The 22989-nt window shown below is 39.1% G+C and overlaps 1 protein-coding gene across 13 annotated transcripts in view; it reads left to right on the forward strand.

Annotated features, from left to right (window-relative positions):
• The window catches only part of RYR2 (ryanodine receptor 2), a 785691-nt gene that overhangs the window by 518159 nt on the left and 244543 nt on the right, over positions 1-22989 (forward strand). For 12 of the 13 annotated variants that reach the window (XM_021934115.2, XM_021934128.2, XM_021934136.2 and 9 more), the window contains 2 exons: positions 58-266; positions 2632-2806. In XM_021934115.2, the coding sequence (XP_021789807.1) occupies positions 58-266; positions 2632-2806 (384 nt within the window). The remainder of the gene's footprint in view (positions 1-57; positions 267-2631; positions 2807-22989) is intronic. The other variant, XM_021934162.2, reaches the window with a different exon arrangement.

Raw genomic sequence — 22989 nt, forward strand, 5'->3', positions numbered from 1 at the left:
TCCTTCTCTTTCACTTCCCCATGCAATGACTACCAGAAATCTCTGTCCATTTCCCAGCAGCCAGAGCCGAAGTGTGCAGCGGCACTGGGGAAAGGTTCCGAATCTTCCGTGCCGAGAAGACTTACGCAGTGAAGGCGGGACGGTGGTATTTTGAATTTGAGACGGTCACTGCTGGAGACATGAGAGTTGGTTGGAGTCGGCCTGGTTGTCAACCGGATCAGGAGCTCGGCTCGGATGAACGTGCCTTTGCCTTTGATGGCTTCAAGGTGAGTGGACTTTGCCCTGTACCAGTCATCTGTGCATGCTGGAGGCTTGTCTCCTCTGCTGTTCCTCTTGGTAGCATCACAATACCAGTATTTTCCACAGCACAAACATGGAAAAAATATTTCATAGAAAAGCTTTTGTCCTCGTAGTCTCAAAACCTGTCCCCACAACACATGAATATGGTGAAATTCACCAAGTAAGACATTGCTTTTCCATGGTTATCAAAAGATAAATCATCTTTGTCTATCAAAATGTTAAAGATACATATATAGAGGAAAAATGCATATACATTGATACAGCGATTCCATGTCAGGAGTTTAAGCTATAATTAATGGTATGTTTGTATAAACATTTAATAGCTACAATGCTTAAAGCAGTGTTGTTTATAATCACAAATGGTTTTCATTTTCAACATTATTAGTAATTTCTATTAAGTTGGATGGAAGCTGGTCAGGTGTTTATTTTGTTATTTATATATTTATAAATGTTTAAAGATTTTTTTTATATGTAAAATATTTTGATTAGTAATGTGGGCCAGGCGCCTGTAATCCCAGCACTTTGGGAGGCTGAGGCGGAGGGATCACTTGAGGCTAGGAATGCAAGACCAGCTTGGGCAACAAAGTAAGATCCTGTCTCTACAAAAAAAATTTTAAATTAGACAAGCATGGTTTTTTTTTTTTTTTTTTTTTTGAGACAGAGTTTCACCCAATACTTAGGAGGCTGAGGTGAGAGGATTGCTTGATCTTGGGAGGTCGAGGCTGCAGTGAGCCATGATCATACCACTGCCCTCCAGCCTGGGCAAGAGGTTGAGACCTTGTCTCAAAACAAACAAAAAAATAACAATAACAGTGTGTATATGATTATAGCCACAATAAGATAATAATAGTCACTTTTGATTGGTAAAATCATAGATTTTTTAAAGTCTTGTTTTTATTTTTTATTTTTTAAGTGAATTTATATTCCTTTTCACATGAGAGGGGGAAAGCTACTTTTTAACTAAGAAAAATAAAATTGGAATAAATAAGCAATCATGAAGAGATTTGACATTTGGATACTTCTTGGTGTGAAATGTCCTGTGAGGAAAGCCTTTCTAGGCTTGAAATTAGGACAGTTGACCCACTTAGTTCTGAAACATCACATTTCCTGAATCCAGTTTTTTTTAAAATTTCAAATAGAAAATTTTAACACTTTTTTTGGGGGGTCAAAATTAGCAAACTTTAAACTTAAAAAAATAAAATAACAGATAAAAGGCAGCTTTGGGTTTATATCTCCTGAAGATCAGATGTAATGAACCAGAGTGGGAAGTATCCTGAGGAAAGTTAAAATAACCTTTACTCCCAATCGAATTATAGGCGAGAAAGGATACTCCCGATTTGGGAACAGGCATGGGGTGGGTGGGGTTGGAAGGCGAACACTACAGCCAGGTAAGTGGGTTGGGCATTTTATGCCTTTTGATACCTGATGTAAACTTTTTTTAAAAGACAGTGTGTTATATTGAGAAGAATTATGTCGTTGTTCTGCATTGGCGACTCTGTCCGGTAACATACCAATTCACAATGAAGGTGAGGCTTAAGAAAAAGTCAAAAGATTTATCTGACAAAATAATTCACATAACTCAGGTGTACTTATAAATCAGTGGAATATACTTGTAGATCCAAAAGTCACATTTATCAAAACTATGTTTCAAATGTACTTACAATATGAGATTTCACTTTATGTATATAGAAAAAAAGGTTGGCATCTATATTCAATTTTTGGCTTGTTACTTCAGCAGATATCCTAAGCATATTTTTAGGTTTGATTTGAAGCGTTTTTACTTTTAGTATGTCACTGAAATGCTTCTAGATTTCCATTTTGTTGAAATATCTGTGCCATCGGTTCTAAGGAATGAAATTTTATTTTGAAATAGATGAAAATTACACTATCATTTTCAATGACAGATGCCCAGCTTGATTCCCTAGCTCATAATTATTTGTATTTGTGGGAGTAGAGAAAAACAAACCATATTCTGGGAAACATTCATTGTCGCAGAAAAATAATATATTCTAAAGGCATATAAGTTTTCTTTCAGCAGAAAGTACATGAGATTAGATTTTTAAAATAATGGGCTCTCAAAATCATGAAATAGCTTTTGGATTTTTTTTTTTCAAGATTCAATAATATACCATGTTAATATTAGGTAGGAATTTAGAATTCCCAGACAGCTCCATTTTGCTTAGGACATTGCAGTAGACAGATATGCCAGCTGCACTTTCTCCTGCTGTTGTGTTAATAGAAGGCGCTGCTGTTAAGTAGTGACAGAGTGGTGGGTGGGTGCTATTTTCCTGTCTTAGTCTGTGACAAGGGACTTTTCTGTCCTCTGTATAGGCCCAGCGGTGGCATCAGGGCAACGAACACTATGGGCGCTCTTGGCAAGCAGGCGATGTCGTGGGCTGTATGGTTGACATGAACGAACACACCATGATGTTCACACTGAATGGTGAAATCCTTCTTGATGATTCAGGTTCAGAACTGGCTTTCAAGGACTTTGATGTTGGCGATGGTAAGTCTACTATGTTTTGTGTTGTTTTTAAGTTTGCCGCACAATGAAGCTTTCATTCTGAGGCTTCCTAACCAGTGGTTTCTGTTTGAAGGTGAGTGAGCAGATGAGTTGCAGCTGTAAATCGTGAGGGTGCCATGTGACTGACTTGATCAGATGCCCTTGAAATTACATTATTAGAAATGCTATCTATATGACTTAGCTAGGATTTCTAGAAGGCTGAAATGGCTTTTGTGAGTATGAATAAGAAAATAAATAGCAGACAAAAGAATAGGTTTCCATCATTGTTAAATTTTCATTTAGAACTTCCCTATTTCATCAGCTGCCCAGAGTCTCTTTCTGTTTATTCATTTCATAAAAATGAAATGAGGACCCATAATGGATCAGGTACTGATCCAAACATGATTTGCTGGATGCTGAGGCGACAAAGATGAATGAAACACTGTCCTATCTTTGTGTAGATTACAGATTACCTGCCAGGGGAGGTTGACACTTGTACAGTTTCTGTTTAGTGGCTAAGTTCTAAGACAGAGAAATGCAGAAAGCTCTGTTGAAGCACTATGCACGGAGTACGTGCTGCTGCTGTGGGGCCCTGAGATGGCCTTTGAGCAGAGTTGTAAAGAGAGAGGGTGGGCCGGGTGCAGTAGCTCAAGCCTGTAATCCCAGCACTTTGGGAGGCCGAGGCGGGTGGATCACAAGGTCAGGAGTTCGAGACCAGCCTGACCAATGTGACGAAACCCCATCTCTACTAAAAAATACAAAAAATTAGCCGGGTGTGGTGGCACACGCCTGTAGTCCCAGCTATTTGAGAGGCTGAGGCAGGAGAATCGCTTGAACCTGGGAGGCGGAGGTTGCAGTGAACCGAGATCGCACCACTGCACCCCAGCCCAGGTAACAGTGCAAGACTGTATTCAAAAAAAAAAGATGTAGGATGTTGGTGAAGCAAGGAAGAAGACATTTACTCCTCTGAGATGCGATGTGCTCCCAGTTAGGTGACCTTGGCCACACAGGGCTGTTTTGTATTTAAATTAGTTTGATTTTTTTTTTTTTTTGAGATGGAGTTTTGCTCTCGTCGCCTGGGCCAGAGTGCGGTGGTGTGATCTCGGCTCACTGCAACCTCTGCCTCCCATATTCAAGTGATTCTCCTGCCTCCGCCTCCCAAGTAGCTAGGATTGCAGGCGTTCGCCACTGTGCCCAGCTAATTTTTGTATTTTTAGTAGAGACAGGGTTTCACCCTGTTGACCAGGCTGGTCTCAAACTGCTGACCTCAGGTGATCCACCCACCTCAGTCCCCCAAAGTGCTGGGATTACAGGCATGAGCCACCATGCCCGGCCTAAATTTTAAAAAGTTAAGAATTGAGTTTCTTAGTCATGCTGGCCACCATTTGGAGGGCTCAGTTCCCACAGGTAGCCAGGGATGCCCCTACTGGACAATGCAGAGAGCGAATACTTCTCTCACCACAGAAAGTTCTATTGGATAGTGTTACTCTGGAGCATATAAACAAGACAATAGCTGATAAAAATTGTATAATTATCTTATTTCAGCCAGGCATGGTGATTCACACCTGTAACTAACTCAAGCACTTTGGGAGGCTAAGGCGGGAGGATAGCTGAACCTAGGAGTTTGCTACCAGCCTGGGCAACATAGCAAGACTGTTTCTACAAAAATTAAAAAAATTAACCAGGTGTGGTGGCGTGTTCCTGTAGATCCAGCTACTCAGGTGGCTGAAGTGGGAGGATCACTTGAGCCCAGGGAGGTCAAGGCTTCAGTGAGCTGTGATTGTGCCACTGTACTCCAGCCTGGGTGACAGAGTGAGACCTTGTCTCAAAATAGTAATAATAACCTTATTTCAAAGATAAGCCAACACTTCTTTTCAAAACGGCTTTCGAATATATCCTGTGATATATTTGCATATAAAAATGTAAATATATTTGCATATGTATAGTCTTGGATTTTAAGATATATACCTACCTCAACCAGTATTTCTTTTTCTTTTTTTCTCTTTTTTTTGAGACAGAGTTTCACTCTTGTTGCCCAGGCTGGAGTGCAATGGCACAATCTCAGCTCACTGCAAACTCCGCCTCCCAGGTTCAAGCTATTCTCCTCCCTCAGCCTCCCAAGTAGCTGGGATTACAGCCTTGCACCACCACACCCGGCTAATTATTGTATTTTTAGTAGAGACGAGGTTGTACCATGTTGGTGAGGGTGGTCTCAAACCCCTGACCTCAGGTAATCCACCCGCCTCAGCCTCCCAAAGTGCTGGGAATACAGGTGGTGAGCCATCGTGCCTGGCCTATTTCTAATAGTCTATATAAATTTGTCACTGATCTTCAAAATGTTAGCCAGTTCATTGCTTGTATTAAGTTTTGTATTCATTCATTTAGCTTCTGAGCAGGTATGAACATCGTTTCCATAACACAGATTTGCAAAAAATAATAGGAATTTTACTTATGTAACTCAATATCTATGTTTAAAATGTTTCATTTTTACTTTTTGGAGATCCATAGTAAGTCTAATATGCATGAGGTACGTGAGAAGTTTTGACACAGGCATGCAATGAGTAGAAATTGCATTATAGAAAATGGGGTATCCATCCCCTCAACCTTTAATCCTTTGTGTTACAAACAATCCAATTATACTCCTAGTTATTTTAAAATGTGTGACTGAATTATTACTATGGCCACCCTGTTGTGCTATCAAATATTAGGTCTTACTCATTTTTTTCTCACTATTTTTGTACCCTTAATATCTATTTTGAACACTTACCTCTGGGTGGTGAAATTAGCGCTCTAACCGTCCCCTACCTGTCTCCGTTTCTCTGATACTATTTTTAGGGATGTCAAAGTATTAGTGGGAAGGTAGGAGGAAGGCTTTTTATTGGTGTTATCTATCTGTCTACACTGGCTGCTACTATGAATGTGACCTAGGTTTCATTTTTTAATTGGTTTTATAGTTATTAATTATATAATATAATTAGTTATTAATTATATAATATTAATTATATAGTTATTATATAATATTAATTATATAGTTATTAATTATATGATATTAATTATATAATTATTAATCAATTTAAAAATACTTGACTGCTATGCTTCCTTTCTTTGGATGTTAAAAAAAATTAAATGCATGTGTGAGTTCTGTTTGTATGATACGTGGTTCGGATAATAACACAGATTTGCAGAATGCTCATCCGTACTGTTTAAGCATGTAACAAATGTTCATGGTACCATGCAGTCGCAGAGACCAATCACCATTGCAATAATGAGACAGGCTCTGAAGTGTATCACGGTGGCACATGGTTTTGAACAATTTTGGCTTTCAACTTTGTGTACTTCATAGAATTTTTAAAATTTAAAAACTGACTCGAACTTTGTATCAGTATCTCTATCATAGAGCTAACACGGGATTTTGATGAATTATCTGAAATTTTGTGGTTGATGTTGCTAGGCTTTTAATAGAGGTTTTCGGAGGGTGGAGGGTGTGCCTTTTGGTCTTCAGGGCAGGTTATAAGCTTTAGGTAGCAATGATCATTAAGTAGTAACTTTGTAGGGGTCAGTGATTAATCTAAATTTTCTACCATAAAGAAGACTTCAGAGTTTATCCATGCCCATGATTTTTCAATGCTTTTTGGTACTGGAATATCTCTTCCCCGTCCCTCCTCTCCCAAATTAACTTTATATAGCTTCCCAAAAAAGCTCCTTAATTTACCTGTCACTACTGAGAGCTAGCCTTGAGATAGCTAGGGCTCAAAGGATCCAGTTTGAAAAACTATTCAGGGTTTTCTAGCACAGAAACATACTGTGGTTGCTAAAGTACTAAAATGGATTGATAAGTGGTCTATTTTAAATTTTTCTTACACCTAGCCTGTCTTTATGTCTGTGTCATGTTTCATTTGGCATTTTTAACCATCTTCATAATTTCTTCTTATTGCTACAGAGAAAGCTTAGTCATTTACACATTGACTATTAAAGCATGTGGTAAGATGAATAAATGTAGAAATTATTATCCATGGAGGTATCTATATCAATATCTATATTCATATATTCACACACACACACCTAGACAGATGCATATGTATGTATATGTGTGTATGCACACACATACACAGTCACAGGCTGTAGATCCCTGTCTGGTCAGCTTAGTAGACAACATGGTCATGTATATTTTGACCTTTCTATCTTTTGCATAGCTTATACAACTGAAATGACATGCTGACCAGTATAAGTTGTTTCTATATAATACCAAGAAGAAAATCAGAAACATCTTTGAGAGACTGATACGGCCATCCAGTTAAATCCAGGTGGAGCTATGGCCATCCTAGTTCTGGAAGAGGATGGGGTTGTTCCATGAAGGTGCTGCTATTAACAACCCTATCCTCTTCCAGAACTAGATGGCAGATCACGAGATCAGGAGATCAAGACCATCCTGGCTAACGCGGTGAAACCCTGTCTCTACTGAAAATACAGAAAATTAGCTGCGTGTGGTGGCGGGCACCTGTAGTCCCAGCTACTTGGGATGCTGAGGCAGAAGAATTGCCTGAACCCAGGAGGCAGAGGTTGCAGTGAGCTGAGATCGCACTGCCACACTCCAGCCTGGCGACAGAGTGAGACTTTGTCTAAAAAAAAAAAAAAAAAAAGATGCTTTTAGGGCTTTTCTAAGGGGCTTCAGACCCCTTCCTCAAATAAGGACTGCAGCATCCCTCAGGAAACTCATCTGTTAACTGGATAAAAACCAGTTACACAGAGACAGAAACACTGGTCTCTGGTAGAAGGAGCAAGACTCTCATTCCCGCAACTCCTCCTCAAAACCATGCTTACGTGGTCAAGATCAAGAGCATTGTTGAGCTAGAGTGAAATTCCACTAGAATTTCAGGGTTTAAAGCCTGCATTGTCTATGTGGCAGACCCTCTGTTAGCATTCTCCCTTCTCTTTGGCTTTTTAAAAATCTCTTCAGAGTATCTTTGGGGAAGGCAAAAGGATTCCTTGAATCATCACTTTTAAAAGACCCCTCTGACTGTAATGTCAGCAAAGGAATAGTGCAGGGCATGTGTGGAAACAGTTTTTGATGAGCTTAAGTTTTTCCATGAATGCTTGTCTCTTCTCACCATTGGACTGATAACCATTCAAAATCAGGACTGGGGAAGCACAGGGAGAGAGGTTGCAGTGTTCACTCTTATGGACGGAATCCTAAGATTGCTTCTAGGAATCTTTCTCCGTGGTGTACACACTATCTTATATAACCCTCTCCTCTTAAGCGCCAGCAGAACTTGTGAATATGATGGGGTGTCACTCATGATTAGGTCACTAAATCAGTTTACTTTGAGTTAGTCAAATAAAGATTATACAGGTAGACCTGACCTAACCAGATGAGCCCTTAGGGATTGGGCCCTTCCTGAAGTCAGAGAGATACAAAATGTGAGATAAAATGTCCTGCTAGACTTGAAGAAGCAAACTGCTATGGTATGGAGAGAGCAACATGGTGGGAACCTGCAGGCTGCTTCTGAGAACTGAGAACAGCCCCAAGATCATAACTGGCAAACAAACAAACAAAAACCAAGAAAACTCAGTTCTACAGCCCAAGGAACCAAATTCCCTCAACAATCAGGGAGCTTGGAAGACGACTCCAACCCTCAGATGAGAATGTAGCCCATGTTACCATCTTGATTTGTATCCTCATGAAACCCTGAGCAGAGAACCCAGCCCTACCGTGCTGGACCTCTGACCTACAGAACTATGAGATAAGAAATGAGTATTGCTTTAAATGGTTAAGTTTGTGGTAGTTTGTTCCATAACAATAGAAAACCGATATATTGATCAAGGGGCTTTCTTAGGTTCATCTGAACCTTCAGACTCACCAGCCTATCAAAGACCACCCATGACACCAGTCTGTTTAGAGAGGGAACAGGAATCATGGCTTGCCAGCCGGGCAGCCCCAAGGATTTCTCTTCCCACAGGAGTGCTTTTAGATGTACGTATAATTCTGTAAGTTCATATGCAATTACCTAATCAGGAGCCATTTTTATTATAAGCCATGCTACCTAATAACTTAGATGACATTTCAACTTTTACCCGCAGAGGTATAGTAGCGAATCAAGCTATGATACTACTCCATACCCAGAACCTAGGAGGAGCTCTCCTGACTCATCTGTGGTCTACGGCATTTTACCAAAACCAGAGATTATTCCACATTATGTTTTGGGACCAAGGCTTTATATATTAAAGCCATGATTTTTATATGGAGCATCCCTTTACATACACATTCCTCAAGAGCCTAGTGGAGGTGATCCTCATCACATTAGCTGGGAGACAGGAACAGGGGTAGTAGAGGCCTGAGATCTCTCTTCTTTTCCCCCACCCCCAGTGTACATATATAAATTTCCATCCATCTTACCACATACTTATTTTCATTACTTTACTAGCCAATGTATATATGTCTGAGCTGACCATCTCTGTAACAATAAGAAGGAATTATGAAGATGGCAAAACATGCCATATCAAGCATGGCACAGACACAGAGACAGACTAGTTATATGAGAAATTTAATTACAGAGCACTTATAAAACCTTTCAGTACTTTAGCAACCACAACTTATTCCTGTGCTAAAAGATTTTTCTAAATTGTTTTTCAAACTTGTAATATGACAAGAAAAAGAAATTGAAGGTGATAAGAATTGGAGTAAAAGGAACAAATTTATTATTATTTGAAGACAATATAAGTATTTACAAAGAAAACTCTAAAGAATCTGCACATATTACTAGGAACAATTGGAGTGTTTCACAAGGTAGAATTTCGATTCTAGCAGCAGTTAAGAAAAGTAAATTAAAGTTACCATTTACAGTAGCATCAAAGACTAGCAGTAGCTAGGTATCTAACAGAAGGTACACAATACCTTTACTGAGAAAATTATTAAAACTTATTGAGAGATGGTTGACTTTATTAAGAGACTTATTACCAAATAAATGAGAGGTGAGTTATGTTCATGGAGAAGACAAAAGCCTGAAGATATTAATTCTTCCAAAAGTGATCTATAGCTTCAATCTGTCAATCATACTTTTCAAATAAAAATCAAGTGTTTTTATGGAAGTTGATATGATGATTCTAAAATGTATATGGAAGTGTAAAGGGCTAAAATATCTTCTGTCTAAAAGCAGCGAGGGGATGCATATCCTACCAGATAGCAGAATTTATTGTAAAGCTATAGTCATTAAAATAGAGTGGTATTGTTGTAGGGACAGACAAATTGACAAATGGCATGAAGTAGAGATGCCAGAAACACACCAGCACATGTATGGAACCATAGAACACGATGAGGTAGCGTGTCAGTATGTTGGAGAAAAGAGGCCTGTGACAAATGGGGATCTATATGGAAAATATGACATAGTCACTTCCTCACACCATATATAATAACAGACTCCAAATGGTCTTAAATGTCACAAGCAAAACTTTGAAACCACTGGTGGAGAACATAGACAAATTTAAGAACATTCATTTAAAAAAAGCCTTAAAGGAAGCATAAAAACAGTCATCTATTAATGGGGAGAAGCTATTCACAATGTGTACAACTGAAAAAAAATGTTAGTGCTAAGAAAATATAATTTCTGAAATCAAGCAAAATGATGAAAAGGTATGAACAGGTATTTCATAGAAGTAGCAACTCAGAGGGACAAACATTTGAAGAGATGTTCATTATTATTGATCGGAGAAGTGAAAATTCATAATTAAATGCTATTCTATATCAATTCTGTTGGCAAACATTTGTAAAGACCTGACAATACTCAATATTGGAAAGCACTGCACCCATAGGACCTCTTTTGCATTGCTCTTAGGAGTACAAATTGGTCTCTGCACTTTGGAAAACAGCATCACAGTATCTCTGAAAATGGAATATTCACATACCCATGACCCAGAAATTCTACTCCAATTTTTTAGCTACATTAATGTGTCTCAACAGTAGGAGATACGTACAAGAATGGTTGTAGGAGCATTATTCACAATTGCCAAAGCCAGGATACAACCGAAAGCGCACAGAATGGAAACTACAGTAACAAATGACAACATGGATATCTAAGGGAAAGAAGTCCCAAAAGATAACTATGGTAGGCCAAATAATGTCCTCCAAAGATGTTGACTGATGACCTACTCTTGGAAATCTATGACTATGTTACCTTACATAGCAAAAGAGATTTTGTTGATGTGATTAAGATAGTGATCTTGAAATGAGGAAATTAACCTGTGGGGAACCAATGTCATCACAAGGATCTTTATAAGAAGGAAGTAGGAGTGTGTGTGTGTGTGTGTGTGTGTGTTTGTGTTTGCGAGAGAGAGAGAGAGAGAGATCAATGGATCGATTGATCTGGGAGTCAGGGAACGCCAGAGACCTCTAGAAATGACAGGAAAGTCAGGAAGTGGGTTCACTGCAGAGCCTCCAGAAGGAACTCAGCCCTGTTGAACAATAGGTTGGAAGATACTTACAGTGTTTTTAAAAGAACCAACTAAGTAAGTAAAAACAGGTGATGATGAGAGTATGTCATGGACAAAAGGTTATCAGTAATCCACAGTCCACTTCTGTGCATTTTGAAATTCTTTTTTTTTTTTTTTTTTTTTTTGGAGATGGAGTCTTACTCTGTCACCCAGGCTGGAGTGCAGTGGCACGATCTCAGCTCACTGCAACCTCCACCTCCCGGGTTCAAGTGATTCTCCTGCCTTAACCTCCCAAGTAACTTGGATTACAGGCACATGCCACCATGCCTGGCTAATTTTTGTATTTTTAGTAGAGACGGAGTTTCACCATGTTAGCCAGACTTGTGGCTGGTCTTGAGCTTCTGACCCAAGGTGACCTGCCTGCTGTGGCCTCCCAAAGTACTGGGATTACAGGTGTGAGCCACCATACCTGTTCTGAAATTCCTAAAGAAGAAACAGGAGCATGTCTGTGGAGCTTTTGGGACCGATCTAGTAAGAAGAGGAGAATTTGATGATAAAGGCATGAGTATGAGAGGAGATAATTACTCAAGTTCCTGATAAGGTGAAAGGGGGTGTGATCTCAAGCACAAGTGGATAAAATGAGACAATTTTTTCATTTTAGCACAGAAAAAAAAAAGGCTGAGGTACAGGTCATAGTAGTATCCTCTCTTTTATGAGCTGGGTGCCTTGTGTGTGTAGGGGAACTCCCCAAGCAAAATGAACGGCTTTGGATGAGTGGCTTCTCTGTATTTCTTTCTCTTCCCCAACTCCCTAGTGTTTGATTGTCTCATATCCTACATAGTCCTTTGGTGCCTCCCATTACCGCCTTCTCTGGAAGCCTATTTCCAAAGGGAAGTCTCCCTTCCATCTTCTAACATAAGCCTACACAAGAGAATTTCTTTCAAAAGATTTCTGAACCAGAATTGATCCAATGACCATGTTGGATGTATTGTTTTGGAGACTTATTTTACAATGCCTCTTTTGGAGGTAATTTTGGAGACTTGTTAAAGTCTCTCATCCATTCTGCAGTTTTGATAAGGTGGTGGGAGTGGGGGCATGTACTCTCCCCCTGCGTCTCTTCCTGCCCGCATCTTTGGGATAAATCTGTGACCTCTGGGAATGGAGGAGTCCTGCAGTGAATGACTTAAGATGCTCCTGGCCACATGGAGAAATGGGTTGTTCCTTGATGACCTCTTGGGTTGGGTTTATCTCTCCCTGTTCTTTTGTACCATTAGAATAGTAACATCTCAAGGGCTGAGAATCAGATGTCAGCCTAGAGGAAAAAAAAAAAAAAAAACTAAGAAGGCCAACTAGTGGCTTTTATTCTAAGTCTCTGGAGAAACAGAAGCAAATCTTCTGGTTCATTTATTATCTAGCCCAGCTCACCAATTTAAAAAAATCAGAACTTGAGTCCCAAATCCTAGCTAATAATAAATTGTACTTTTTCTTTGCCTCGTGGTCTCTTCCTTACTGTGTGGGGATAATTTGCTTTTTTTTTTTTTTTTTGAGAGGGAGTTTCACTCTTGTTGTCCAGGCTGGAGTGCAGTGGCATGATCTTGGCTCATGGCAACCTCCGCCTCCTGGGTTCAAGCAATTCTCCTGCCTCAGCCTCCCAAGTAGCTGGGATTACAGGCATGAGCCACCATAACCAGCTAATTTTGTATTTTTAGTAGAGACAGGGTTTCACCATTTTGGTCAGGCTGGTCTCGACATCTGGTGAGCCATCTACCTCGGTCTCCCAAAGTGCTGGGATTACAGGCGTGAGCCACTGCACAGGGGGAAAGTTTACTTCTTAAAGCACACTGATAGGGCAAATTTCCATGGGTCAAAAAACTATTATTAATTTAAATAGGAAAAAGTGCATTATTGAGCTCCTGTATTAAACCTAATTTGTATTAAAATTATACAGAATCAGTTGGGCGCAGTGGCCTATGAGACAGAATGAAACCCTGTCTTAAAAAATATATATATACTAAATTTCCCTAAAATGAAATCAGTAATTAATTAACATGTCGTACTCTCACCTAAATGTATTCCCTTCTTCACTTGTTCTTCAGTTTGGTTGTTAACCGGATTCCCTTACAGAATATATCATACCCAATATGTACATAATTCAAACTTCAGTGTAAGAAAAGCAAAACAAAACCAGCAACAATAGTTTGGAAAAAAAACGATAAAGCCAAAGGAACATCAATGAAAAAATGCAAGTGATATCCGATTTACCCAGCATAGTGGCAGCATAGGGAAAACCATACACAAGAGTCTTCTCTGATGTGAAATGTGTGCTCGTCTGCTGAAAGAACTTAGGTGCTATGGGCTAATTCTTACTACTGTGAGGATGACTGCATGTCTCACTCTGCTTCTTCTTGGCTCCTCCAGAGCCATGTGAAATCCCAGGAACTCTTTTTTTTTTTTTGAGACGGAGTTTTGCTCTCGTTGCCCAGGCTTGAGTGCAATGGCATGATCACAGCTCACTGGAACCTCCACCCAGGTTCAAGGGATTCTCCTGCTTCAACCTCCCGAGTAGCTGGGATTACAGGCACACACCACGACGCCTGGCTAATTTTTTGTATTTTTAGTAGAGATGGGGTTTTACCATGTTGGCCAGGCTGGTCTCGAACTCCTGACCTCAGATGATCTGCCCACCTTGGCCTCCGAAAGTGTTGGGATTACAGGCATGAGCCACTGCACCAGGCCCCAACAATGCTTTAAAAAAAAAAAAAATGAAGAAATGCCTTAAGGGGTAATGAAATGAATTTCCACATAAAGTAGAATTCAAATTCTTCTAATGAGGGGTTATTTCCGGGTTCCTTGGAGCTCCACACACATGGCTTTGGAGGACTTGTGTCTGCTAGCAGATACAGCATTCTGAATACAAACCATGTCTCCATTCCACCTGTTATGGACTGAGTTGCGTGGCTGTAACCCTCAATGTGGCTGTAGTTAGAGATGGGGTCTTTAAAGAGGTAATTCAGGTTAAATGAGGTAATAGTGTGGGGCCTTAATCCAGTATGACTGGTGTCCTCATAAGAAGAGGAAGAGACACCAGGGTTGACTGTGCTCAGAGAAAAGGCCATGTGAGGATACAGACAGAAGGCTGCCATCTACATGCCGTGGAGAGGGACCTCAGGAGAAACCAAGCCTGCTGACACCTTGATCTTGGCCTTCCAGCCTCCAGAATGTGAGATCACACATTTCTGTGGTTTAAGTCACTCAGTCTGATCATTTCTTTTTCTTTTTTTTTTTTTTTTGAGACGGAGTCTCGCTGTGTCGCCCAGCCTGGAGTGTAGTGGCCGGATCTCAGCTCACTGCAAACTCCGCCTCCCGGGTTTATGCCATTCTCCCGCCTCAGCCTCCCGAGTAGCTGGGACTACAGGCGCCCGCCACCACGCCTGGCTAGTTTTTTGTATTTTTTCAGTGGAGACGGGGTTTCACCGTGTTAGCCAGTATGGTCTCGATCTCCTGACCTAGTGATCCGCCTGTCTCGGCCTCCCAAAGTGCTGGGATTACAGGCTTGAGCCACCGCGCCTGGCCAGTCTGATCATTTCTTATAGTAGTCTGAACTGACCAATACACCACCCCTTCTACTCTTGTATCCTCTACTAAGCTAGTACTAGTCTCAATTTATTCTTTTTGGGAAGAGCCTCATATTATCAGTAGTTTGAAGAGCTAATGATATCCTTAATTAAAAATAAGTGAGTCACCTAAAATCCTGACATATAGTTTATGGTAAAAGAATGGTTATTTATGCCTGGAGATTACCTGCATTCTACAATGTCTGCCATGGATACATATCTTGTGTTGTCCATTTCAAGCTTCTCAGCTCTTCTGCAAGCAAAAATCATATCCGAGGCCTGTGATGGTTATAATCAGATCCGGAAACAATGCTTTTGAGTCTGTATTTACCACCTGAAAGGACAGTGAATAAAATTGAGTCCTCTCAGAACTCGTGGATTTCCTTTCCATGGAAGAAAACCAGAATACTTTTGCAATTAAAATAGCTGTATAGCTGTAGATAGAAAAGAAAATGAAAAACAGAGGCAGGGATAACTTTCCATTATTGATTTTATCATGCTGCTGTTTTAGAAAAAAAGGAAAGAAGCCAGAATATAGAACTGCCAGTTTATTCCTACAGTATGCTTTGTACCCTCAGTTGAAATATTGCAGCAGTTCGATTATTTGATGGAAATCTGTGGCTGATCCAGAAGACTGGCTTTCAACATGGAGTGAATTCAGGTTAGTAGGTCTGCACCATCCCCAAACCCACCTGCCTGGCTCCACCATAACAGCTGAAGTTCCTGTCACCAGCATCCTCTGTGCAACCTGCTATCATGATACACACCTGGGAGAGTAACTTATTATTGGGAATCTCCTTAATTAAAACTTAATGCTTGTCAGAGGAAGGAAGAAATCAGGACTGTGAGGCCAACGTCTGTAGTAGAGGAATCCAAGTACAACCCAATTCTGAAATGATTCTTGTGTGGCCTTGGGCAAATAGCCTGTTTTCATTTCCTTAAAATAAAAGCACAAATTAGAGATGATCTCTTCTTGTCTACTTCGGTTCTAACATTCCAGAAATTGAAGGCAAGTGATTTTCTGTTTGTTTTTGTTTTACCTGCCATCTCAGAATTTTATTTTATTTTATTTTATTTTATTTTATTTTATTTTATTTATTTTTTGAGACAGAGTCTTGCTCTTGTTGCCCAGGCTGGAGTGCAGTGGCACCATCTCAGCTCACTGCAACCTCCACTACCTGGGTTCAAACGATTCTCCTGCTTCAGCTTCCCAAGTAGCTGGGATTACAGGTGCCCACCACTACGCCCAGCTAAATTTTTTTGTATTTTTAGTAGAGACGGAGTTTCACCATGCTGGCCAGGCTGGTCTCGAACTCCTAACCTCAGATGATCTGCCCACCTCAGCCTCCCAAAATGTTTGGATTGCAAGAGTGAGCCACTGTGCCTGGCTAGCATTCTTAAAAAAAAAAAAAAAAAAAAAAAAAAAAAACATCAACTTTTATTTTAGATTCAGAAGATATATGTTCAGGTTTGTTGCCTTGGTATATAGCTTTATGCTGAGATTTGTGGTACAACTGATCTTTTCTCCCGAATACTGAATATAGCACCCAATAGTTTTGCAGCCCTTGTCCACCCACCACAGTAGTCCCCAGTTTCTATTTTTGCCATCTTTATGTCAATGAGTACCCAGTGTTAGCTCTCACTTGTAAGTGAGAACACACTGTGTCTGGCTTTCTGTTCCTAGGTGCTACGATATGGCCTCTGGCTGCATCTGTGTAGCTACAGAGGAGATGATTACATTTTTTATAGCTGCATAGTATTTCATGATGTATATGTACCACATTTTCTTTATCTAGTTCGCTGTTGATGAGCACCGAGGTTGATTCCATGTTTTTGCTCTTCTGAATTGTGCTGGGATGAAACATATGAGTGCGTGTTTCTGTTTTTAGTAGAATGATCTACTTTCTTTTGGATATTTATATATATACCCAGTAATGGGATTGCTGGGTTCAATGGTAGTTCTGTTTTAAGTTCTTTGAGAAATCTCCAAACTGCTTTCCACAGTGGTTCAACTTATTTACATTCCTACCAACAGTGTGTAAGCATTCTCTTTTCTCCACAGCCTCATTGGCATCTGTTCTTTTTTGATTTTTTAATAATAGCTATTCCGACTGTGTGAGATGGTAGCTCTTTGTGGTTTTGATTTGCATTTCTCTGATGGTTAGCGATGGGAACATTTTTTCATGTTTGTTAGCTGCTTATCTGTCTTCTTTTGAAAAGTATCTGTTCATGTTGTTTTTTACTTGTTGGGTTATTTAAGTTCCTTATAGATTCTAGATATTAGACCTTTGTCAGTTTGCAAATACTTTCTCCCATTTTGTAGATCGTCCTTCTCAGCATTCTTGATTCAAATTCTAGCATCCATTTAACTACCTATAGAAACATAGACGAATGATTTAACATCTTAGTTGTTTCCTCATCCGAAAAAATGGAATTAATATTAAGTAATATAGGCAAAAGCGCTTATGTGTTATATGGCACATAGTAGGCCACAAGCAGCTAGCTGTTACCTTTTCTTCTGATCAAAAAATGTGAATTTACATGTTAGTATAATATTGGTCATTTTTATCTGCTTTTTGGCCATTTGGTTTGGGTTTTATATTTAATACATGGATTCCGAACCGTGTTTCAGAAATGTTAAAATTTGAAATAATTTATTCTTAGGAAAAGCTGGTACACTTGTGATCTGCTTTATCTTCCTTTTATTGTAGCCCCAGACAGAGATTTCAAGCCTGTATTTTGCTCCTACATCTTTGGTACTGCCAGCTCCTTGACTGGATTTGCATGCTCATCACCCTCCCCTCTGCTTTGGAGCAGGGAGGCTCATCAGCACAGAAAGTTAAAATTTGCTGAAGCCATCTGTCTTTTGTTGGAGGAAGCAGCTTAGCCATAAGTTGTAGCTACTGTTTTAACAGATTTGCAAATAGTTAGGGTGGGTCTGGCTCAGGCCCAAGTAACTGATTGGGCTCATGTGCACTAATTTAAGATCCACTGCCAGAATGAAAATTTCCCTTGTATATCATCAGGCTCTGTTATTTGCAGGGTGTCAATTAAGGTAACTGGATAGAAGATCAAGAACATAAAGGACAGGAAGGTGGGACCCATATTTTACATATGCTGGGGGAGAGGCATGATTTTTTGGAAATCTGTTTTATTGTGTTGAAATACTTGTGTGTGTCCTGCCTACTTCATGCTAATGAAGAATTGAACCCCAGTTATGTTTTGCTCTGGAGTGATGATTAAGAGTGATGTCATTTATCAACCTGTTTTGTTCAATTTATGCCAAACATTTAGTCTTAATAGCATTTATCATTTTCTGACACTGTATGATGTACACAGTGGTATACAATGGTAACTAGTTTTTTATTTACCTATTGTCTGTCTTTTGTACTCAGAGTTGTGCTCCAGAAAGTCAGGTGCTATTTTTGATTTTGTTCACAGCTATATTCCCAGTGTGTAGAACAGTTCCTGGCACATAGTAGGTGTTCATTAAATATTTGCTGAATGGAGACACCTGATACTCTCTGAAGACAATGTAGAACAGTAACTTAGAGAAGAGGTTGGCAAACTAAGGCCTGAAGGCCAAATCCAGCTCACTACCTGTTTTTTTGTTTGTTTGTTTTTTTGTTCATTTGTTTGTTTTGAGACAGGGTCTCTCTCTGTCACCTAGTCTGGAGTAGTGTGGAGTGATCATAGCTCATCGCAGTCTTCAACTCCTAGGCTCAGGTGATCCTCCCATCTCAGCTTCCCAAGTAGTTGAGACCACAGGCACATGCCATCATGGGCAGCTAATTTTTAATTTTTTAAAATAGCTCTTTAAAGAACAAAGCTAACTTCTAAGCAATGTGCCCAGAGTCAACCTAATTTGTTAATATTTTTTTGTAGAATCAGGGTCTCGCCTTGTTACCCAGGCTGGTCTCAAATTCCTGGGCTCAAGTGAACCTTCTGCCTTAGCCTCTCAGATACGGATACAGGCATGAACCACTGCCGTGGCCCTGCTTTTTTAAGTAAAGTTTTATTGGAACACCACCACACTTGTTTGTTTCCATACTGTCTATGGCTGCTTTTGCACTATAGCTCAGAGTTGAGTAGTTGCAACAGAGACCACATGATCCATGAAACCTACAATGTCTTCTCTCTAGTCATTTATAGAGTTTGCTGAGCCCTAGATTAAAGCATGGGCCTTGGGATCCACCAGACTTGGATTTATTTTCTGGTCACTTAGCAGCTGTGAGGGCAACTCATTTAAACTCAGATTTTGGTTTCCTCGTGTGGAAAATGGTAATAACAAGTCCTATCTCATTGAATGGTTGTAAGGGTTCGCCAAGATGAAACATCAGGAAACCTTAACTACTGGTATGAAGCCGTGTGTGCTGGGAATTTCATTTATTGGCGGCCTCTTCATTATGCAGGATACTTGGCCATATACTGAACAAAGGGAGGTGATGGAGGCCTGGCCCTTTCTCTGTGTGGCAGCTGAACAGTACCTGTAGTTTTTCTCCACTCTGTCTTCTTTGATCCCATTGCCACGTGGTTGTTTCTGCTGTATATAAGCTGTATTTTAAAAGTAAATGTAGTTTCTAGAAATATTGGTTGTTTTGTTATAATAGATTATTAAAACCATAATCTCAGAAGTAAGAATATGATTTGATTTTTACTGTTAAGTTCTGCTTTACTTAAAATGAGAAAAAAATATGCTAGTTTCTACTTGTGGATGTACTTGCATAAATACATTCCTTTAAAGGAGACCAAAACAATAAAGCAATATGTAGAAATACCATCTACTGGTATTATTGCTATAAACTAATAAAAAAAGGCATGTATTTAATTATTTATTTTAAAAGTAATATCTTGCTTTTGAATATTTGGAAAATGCACAGGAATATAATGAAAGTGATTAAAAATTACAAACATTCCCACTACACAGAGAAAAAATTGACATTTAATGCATCTCTCCCACTTAAAGAACTGAGATGATATTGTAAAAATAATTTTCCATCACCCCCCTTTAAACTTAATATTATAAATTTTGTCCAAACGCATAAAAACATTTTAAACATACTTTTTTGTTTTTTTTTAAATCAACTTTTTATTTTGAGAACTATCTACCCTGCAGAAAAGTGCAAAAATAAATGCTTCGGTAACATCTGTATATTCTTTACCTGCGATCGTCAATGATTTTTATTTTGCCATATTAATTTTATCTCTCTCTACAGTTTATTTTGTTGAGCCCTAAAGATGATTTTTAATGGCTGCACACATTTAATCCTGTATATTTATCATGGTTAATCATTCTCTTCTCAGGAATTATTTTCTCTTTTTACCTTTTTTATCCATTTAAAATTTAGTTCACTGAGCATCCATGCTAAGCATTATACACATAAGATCTAATTTTAAAACTATAACCCTAAGGGGCAGGTGTTACAGAAGATAGGAGTAAAGCTTAGAGAATTTAAGTAACTTGCCAAAGGTCAAATAGCTAACAAGTGGTGGGGCTAAGACATGAATCCTGGTTTATTGGACTTAGAACTCTGTGTTTTTAGTCACTTCATGGTAATATCCGTCTGCCATCTTCTTAGATGTTAACTCTCCTACAAAACCTTCCTGACTCCGATCTCTCCACGCTTCCTTTGCTCCTAGAACCCTGTCTGCTTAGATGGATGGTACGCTATTTCAGTATAACAACTTTTATTTATTTATTTTTTTTTGAGATGGAGTCTTGATCTGTCACCCAGGCTGGTGTGCGGTGACACAATATAGGCTTACTGCAACCTCCACCTCCCAGGTTCCAGCAATTCTCCTGCCTCAGCCTCCCAAGTAACTGGGACTATAGACACCCACCACTCCACCCGGCTAATTTTTATATTTTTAGTGGAGAAGGGTTTCACCATGTTGGTCAGGCTGGTGTTGAACTTCTGACCTCAAGTGATCCACCTGCCTCAGCCTCCCAAAGTGCTGGGATTACAGGTGTCACCATGCCCAGCCAGTATAACTTCTTTTCTTTCTATGTCATTAGACCATGAGCACATTTTACCCTGGATCTGTGTTAGTCATCTTTTACTCCTACTTTCTGACACATGGTAGTTGCTTAGTAAGTAATTATTGAATAAGTAAATAAATGGTTGAAAGCTTCTTAACACATATTACCAACTTGCTCTACATAAATCTTGTACTAGTTTAAGTTGATTAGGAGGATTTCTGTTAGTGAATTCACCACCTACCAACATTGAGTGTTAGGACTCAAACAATACGTTGTTTGGGCCATTTTATGTCCACATCACTCTTACAAATTTCTTTATGGGAAAGATGTGGGTTTGTCCCATTTTATTAAACAAAATTTTTTAAATGAAAGCTATTACTTGTTTTCATAATTTTATATATATATATATATATATATATATATATATATATATATATATATGAGAAAATTGTTAAATTGGGAGCCATAGAGAGCAAAAGTACCCAAAATTCCACTATTCTGAAGCTTTTAAATAAAAACCGTACTGATGTTTTCCTATCTAAAAATAAACCATCTGTTATCTTTCTTTCTTTACATAATAATTACTTGGAGTATTTTCCTATGCATTAAGGGGCCTTTCAAAACCAAAATTTCAAAGGCTGAATAATGTTCATCTCATGAAAAAAAGTATATTTATTATCAAAACAGTATTCTAGAATTATAAACATAGCTATGGGGAACAGTTTAGGACATAAATATTTGTGCATAGTACTAGACTGAGTATTTTAAATGAAAGTATTTCAGATATGCAGAAAAGTTTAGGTATTAGTGAAACAAATACCCAAAGGTCAACTATACAGATATTTACGGCTCTCCAGTAACTTTCCATGTAGGCTAGGAACTCCTTCTACAAATAAAGTGATCAGAAAGAAATAGATGTTTACCATTTGAGGAGATGTTTCTATCTTGGTATCTCCTAGTTTATGTTAAATGGGTGCTAGATTTACTAATTTCTGCTAATGCAGTTCAAGCTGTCTGAGAACTATTGTATTTACATCGTGCTTTTTCTTTGTTTTCTTTGGGGACACTCATTTAAAACAACTTTCCTTGAATGTAGCTTTAAGAGCTGTCACAGCTGCAGATACAGCTGCAATTTTTTTTAGTTTTAACTAGAAACTCATCATTTATCCTTCCTCGAACACAGCTGGATATGCTCTTTTTTCCTGGTTGGTGGCACTGTTATACAGCTATCCATTTGACTATATGTTGATGCATACAAACTGGTGAAATCATTATGAATTATTGGATGTAATTTTTATCATCTTATGCTATTTTGGGGGTTATATATTGCTTGCACTGCCACTAATTTCAATAAGAGAAAAGTGTGTAAATCATAATGACAGAGCTAACTACAATTCTTGTCAAAATTGTTGGCTTATTCTTAGGATCCATTGCTTTTATGCTCTACAAATTAGAGGATCTAATTTGTCTGCATTCCAACACTGACGTTTTTAGTGTGCTGCCTACTTGAACATTCATGTAAAACATTGTAGAAAGAAGTGAAGGCCAGGCACAATGGCCCACACCTGTAATCCCAGCACTTTGGAAGGCCAAAGCAGGCAAATCACCTGAGGTCAGGAGTGCGAGACCAGCCTGGCCAACATGGTGAAACCCCGTCTCTACTAAGAATACAAAAATTAGCCGGACACAGTGGCACACACCTGTAGTCTCAGCTACTCGGGATGCTGTGACTGGAGAATCACTTGAACTTGGGAGACAGAGGTTGCAGTGAGCCAAGATTACGGCACTGTACTCCATCCTGGGTGACAGAGTGAGACTCTGTCTCAAAATAAAATAAAATTAAATTAAAAAGTAAACACCCACCCCTGATGAATATCATCTCATCCTTTTGTGGGGAAAAAAAAAAATCTCGTCTCCTTTCTAATTCATTGTGTTGCCAATCAATTCCAAAGAGCACAAAAAAACAATTAACAAAGTTAGTATAGTTTCCCCTTTTTGTTCAATAGAGGAAAGATTTGCTAACTCTGACACACATGAGAAGAGCTTATGAAATAATACCACACATCTACAACCATCTGATCTTTGACAAACCTGACAAAAACAAGAAATGGGGAAAGGATTCCCTATTTAACAAATGGTGCTGGGAAAACTGGCTAGCCATAAGTAGA

Source organism: Papio anubis, chromosome 1 (genome assembly GCF_008728515.1).
Source record: "Papio anubis isolate 15944 chromosome 1, Panubis1.0, whole genome shotgun sequence".
Classification (NCBI taxonomy): Eukaryota; Metazoa; Chordata; class Mammalia; order Primates; family Cercopithecidae; genus Papio; species Papio anubis.